Below are 5618 nucleotides of genomic sequence, written 5' to 3'. Positions count from 1 at the left end.
GGTTAGTACAAAATACATTTGTACATTATTTTTTTCTAAAATAAAATGCGGTTTACAAAATTTAGGATTAAATATAAAAAGTTAAGACTGTTTTCATCTTCATGTATTAAGGATGTATAAAAAAAATTGTCAATAAAATATTGAATAATTAGATTTTGAACAACCATTTTATATAAGAACCCTGTTAATTTTAACTCGATGGTTTGTAATTAAAACGCCAAAAAAAAAAAAAACCACATGACAGTCACATATCTTGAACATCCGGTGACTGACAGGCAAAAAACTTACCTGGACTTTATTTTAACCCTTCGGATTTTTTTCCACAAGTATTCTAGTGATGCATATTTTTAACATTAAATAAAAATGGCTAAGTAGGTTAGTTTTATTCAATTTGTTCTAACCTAGCTCTTAAAAAAGCGAGTTGAATATGTTTTAAATTTGTAAAGTTGTAGTGGTGTTGTTGTTCTAAATATAGAAACCGAAAAACACGCCACAATGTACGCGTATGCAGTCGAAACCGACGAAATGTGGTTGATACGAAAACATATGACTTACGAAAACATATGACATACGAAAACATATGACGATAATGTTGAAGTGGAGGAGAAAGAAAAAAAATGAAAATAACACTGAATAAAATTGCAGAAATTATCGATATCTCATATAAATATTATCTACGAATCAGGAATATGTGACATTCTTTTTTGCTACATAGCAATCATGGGAAGTTAAAGTAAACAAAGTGCAAACTGATGAATAGACTCGTATACAGAATGACAATAACTTTTCTCGTTTTAGAAATATTCACATTTCAGTCAAAGTCCATGAATTTCTGGAAAAGTGCAAGATCATTAACATGATCAAGAGAATCCTAAACGTATATTTCATAACAAAATTGCCAACTGACATCCTTAATAACACGGGAAGTACTTGCGCGCTATGCGATCGACCATTTCTAGATGTATACGTACATGCGTGTTGTAGTTGTTGTGGTAGTCAAGATCGACACCGACAGTTTTCTTAATCTGTGCCACGTACACGTTGCACTCTCTGTTGCGGAGTATAACAGAATTACGAGAGGGATTATCCGGTACTATCGTTCATAGTGTGATTTTTTTTCTTTTGGTAATACACCATAGTTATTTTATATATTGTAATATTGTATTGTGTTGTTTGTTTTGTAAACTTTTGAAATTTAATCTGTTAACATATAAGTTGTTAATTGAATCTCTTGATAGAGGAAATAAAGAAATGAATGAGTGAATGAATGGAAGGAATGAAACTATACAAATAAGATCTAGTTTTAAAAAGAGGCGGGTGAAAAGTGTTATTTTCATTCCTCTAAGTTCCTAAGGAGTTTGTCTGGAAAGATATAATGAGTAACTCATATAAGTTTGCAGGTGTTATCCCAGCCGCAGTTAATTCAAACTATATGTCTAATACTCAGACATTGTCAGATATCTGAAAGAGTACAGAAACTTTCATTTGATCAAAAATGTTGAAAATATGTCATTATATAGATTTTATACTACTGGATGATTTTGGAACTTCACAGACTAAACAAAAGTGGCATATCATAGAATTTTTCTCAAAGACGATATACAAATGTTTAAACTCAGGTTTATAATTTAGAACGCCATAAGTGGATTTCTTTGTACACAACAGACCAGTTACGGGATGGTGTAGTTAATTGAATCTGTCATTTGACTTCTAACACCATATGCATGTGGCTAAAGTGAAGGCATTGTCATTTCCCGCACATGTTGAATTAATGACTGCACAAGTTTGATATTATACTGCGCAAAACAATAAAATTAAGATTTAATAAGTTGGTAACCCTCCCTTAGGAAGCATAGGAATAAGAACAACGTACAAATGAACTTACGGAACATAAATTATTTTAAAACTACCATGCAGAATGACGATTCTGAAAGTGATTGAAACTTGAATAGAGCAGGGATACAGGCACGCCTTCTATCTAGAAAATGACGTCATAAAGACGTGAACAAATCAAAATAGAATAATTCTGATTATCAAGTCAATAACAATGCTGAACAGGATTCAAAACACAAAAATGAAAAAAGTGTAAAATCTGGTTAAAGTCCCTTATGTCTGGAGTTTAAACACCTCACAAATTATTTGTTAATGCATTTTGACCGACCGTGCAAGGGCTGTATAGCCAGTCAAGGTCGTTAAAAACTTCTATTTGTTGTTGATACATTGACAATTACAGATTACGTTGGTCAAATGGCGTCATAAGATGCTTATTATAGAAAACTTTCATATTATTGTCAATTCTTTAGTAGTGAATTAACACTTTATTTCTCGCAGATAAAATGGCGATCATAATGACACCAAAGGTCATCAAATTTCATTGATGAAGCATACACTTGAACACAATGCTGATTATTGTGCGAATTATCAGGTTGCCTATTTGACCATTGTAGGAAAGTTTGTCTTCCCAGTGTTGTCGCCTTTTGCCAATCCCCTTCGCTGAATAAGTCGGTCACTCCGATATAAAAGTCGGGAAAACCTACAAAAAGATCAATCAAATTTTGTAACACTAATACAAGAAACAATGAATGAAAACTGTCAGTTATGTTTGACAGTTGATTTTGTAACTTCCAATGGCCAATATGTCGTGCCTGTTCACAATGGGAACATCAACTTTGTAACAGTTCACCAATGGACTCCTTAAAGAAATATTATACGAACTGAGAGCATAGCATGTTTCTACAAAAGGATTGAATTTAAAGTATATGTTCTGACCGATTATTACACGGATGGTTTAAATTGTCACTGTATAGTCTTGTAAATTGGCGGAAATTCCAATTAATAGTACCATTATCTTCTGCACAAGGAACCATTTGCCATTATATAATGCATAACTGCGCAATTGCGCCAATACTGTTTGTCGCTCAGTCGTTTTACCTTGACGTGTTGAATTCTATTTATTGAAAAGGTTTTCAAATGTTTATATCTTTTTACAATTGAACGTTTATTTTATTTATTTCAAGTATATCATGTAAAACTTGGTATTTATAGAAGAACTAACACACTTATTCAAGTGCTTTCAGATTAAAGCTTCTATATATTTATACGTATGTTTCAATAGAAGATATCTTTATAAAATTTCTCTGTTTTTCAGTGTCTAAACCAAACCACCTATATGAACAATGCTTCAAACAACAAGCTTCTCATTTTCACAACTAAAGATTATTTTTGATAATGATCTGCATAAAGGTATAGCAAAACAAATTCCATAACAGTATTCGATTTTTAAATTTTTAAGTCCGAGTCAGCCTTTTCCCGCCATATTTGAAAAATCAAATATCGCGAAAAAGGAGCTACATGACCTATCAATATTTTAAGCTTATTTTGCTCTTCAGACGTATAGTATCAATTTTAAGTTCTTGATTTTTATTTATTTTTTAAATGTATACTTACGTCTTCCCTGTGCATGTCTTTTTATCATGTTCCATTCGGATTGACTGTCGATCTCAATCAATTTCCCACCAATAGTTTTACAAAAACTCTAACAAAAACAAAAGTACCACAATGATATATAAACATTGATGACAATTTTAATATTACGACCTATATATCATAAACTAATATACTCACAGTATATCTATTTTTATCGAAAACGAAATCATACATGCAAATGGTTGTTCTCTGTTACACCAACCTTATTTATACGACCAGGTTAACTCGATTTATGACAGCATAACCCACGTGTTACGTAGGTCAAGCTTCAAATACAATACGTTTTTTTTCTATTCTAACACAAAACATTGATGTGTTAATGATGTCTAAATAATTATTCGTTTTCTCTGTCAAATAAATATTTTACAATACAAAACAATACTCGTCCACACAAAAAAAAAAAAACAGAAGTTCAGCTTCATATATGGTGGGTATAACGGGTCAAACCAGTATCGTGGGCTTTCATGGTTATAAAATTTCCACAGTTTCCCTATCATAATCAAAATAGTTAATGGCAGCAGTAGATTTGCTTTTATTTAACTATGGATTTGGCATTTATATTACAATAGGCGAATAAAAATGCCCAACCCATGGTTTAATGAAAATGAATCCATTTCTTCAATATAATCATTGAATTTGACCTTCTGGAACATATTCGATATATGATAATGGTTAATGCCTGTCTTTACAATATTTCACTTTTGCTGTTGTAGTGGTAATCATTATTTTGGACATGACTCTGCTCTTAGGGAGAAAATGTTTTGATAAACCAAAACGATATTTTTTAAAACCAATGAACACCTACCAATGCCGTGTAAAAGTTTGTAGCAAATCGACTGAAGTAGTAACATGACTGATTTTCATAAACCCAACCAATATCGCACCTGCTTAAACCACCTGCAAATGAGAAGTTCTGATATTCATTCAGATATAGTAATGAAATGACATAGATATTTTAGCCATGGCGTTGTCAGTTTATTTTCAATCTATCAGTTTAACTGTCTCTCTGGTATCTTATGTCTCTCTTTTGATGAATACATGCGTACTTTAAATAAACAGAGTATACCACCTGTTAGAAATAATCAAAGTTCTAACGTGTCTTTTACATTACTGACATTCAGTTGGTTGGCTTTGGGCGTTCCTGACGCACAATGTTTATACTCATATTTTCATTTTGCTGTTAATAACTTTCAATAGTTTTACTTACAGACGCTTACGTAATTAAGAAGTATCAACTTTTTTGTTTCATTCATTTAATTTTAAATGTATAAGTATGATGTAACCTTATTTATGTCATTGTTCGAAGGTGTGTTTCAAATACTAGTTCGTTACAGATCACTTTCTTAAAAAAAGTTGTTTTGGGTAATTCAGTTTTGTAAAATAATTTACTGTTATTATATCCATACAATCAAAGAAAATTGTTACCAACGGACAGCACTAAATCAACGGTATACAAAACAAATGTGTAATGTTCAAGATGTATTTTTTAACTTAAAATTAAAATATACATATACAAGTTTGATGAATTAAAAAAATCCATGTACCGTAAATTCGGATTTTTTGCATGTACGTATTTATAATTTCGAATGTTGAACTACGGACACACACACGAGACTAATTATAACAATTTAGGAAAGATGTGGTTTTCCAAAGCTACTCTGTTAGTAGTAATATAATGCCTAAAAATATTTCTAAATTTATAAATGTAATGATTACAAACCTCTAAAAAACGATATCATTAGAAACAGAGTAACAATCTTTGCTGAATCCATCCTAGCAGCTAGAGCGTTGACAGTTTAAACCAAAATATTAAGGTCGTGTCAAATGACGGATGTGTTAAATATGTTTTAAAAAAGGACGCTTCCGATACATTGAAGGCCACTAATTGAAAATTGACAATTGCGTTGTAAAAAAATAGAAAAATATATTACGTTTTATATTGATATACTAAAATTCAAAATTTTCATACAAATTTTTCCTTCACCTTGCACCAAATTATCAGAGGTTATACCATGTATACTGTAAGAGTATTAGCTAGTTATCCTTTTAATAAGAAATACATCGAATAAAATTAGTAAAATAAACCTTCCCAAATTTATCTAGATTGCATATTTTAAATTTGTTCATATGAA

The 5618-nt window shown here is 31.0% G+C and overlaps 1 protein-coding gene across 1 annotated transcript; it reads right to left on the bottom strand.

The window, feature by feature from the left end:
• Positions 1-2278: 2278 nt before the first annotated feature.
• LOC139498441 (hepatic lectin-like) lies at positions 2279-5343 on the bottom strand. Its single transcript, XM_071286825.1, has 4 exons — positions 5207-5343; positions 4292-4383; positions 3448-3535; positions 2279-2533 (listed from the first exon to the last, which is right to left on the bottom strand). The coding sequence occupies exons 1-4, from the start codon at positions 5256-5258 to the stop codon at positions 2319-2321; spliced, it is 447 nt and encodes a 148-aa protein (XP_071142926.1). The 5' UTR covers positions 5259-5343; the 3' UTR covers positions 2279-2318.
• Between the last annotated feature and the right edge of the window lie 275 nt (positions 5344-5618).

This window comes from Mytilus edulis, chromosome 12 (assembly GCF_963676685.1).
Source record: "Mytilus edulis chromosome 12, xbMytEdul2.2, whole genome shotgun sequence".
Taxonomy (NCBI): domain Eukaryota; kingdom Metazoa; phylum Mollusca; class Bivalvia; order Mytilida; family Mytilidae; genus Mytilus; species Mytilus edulis.
Note: the sequence above shows the minus strand (reverse complement) of the source record. Positions and strands in the feature narration are given on the sequence as shown.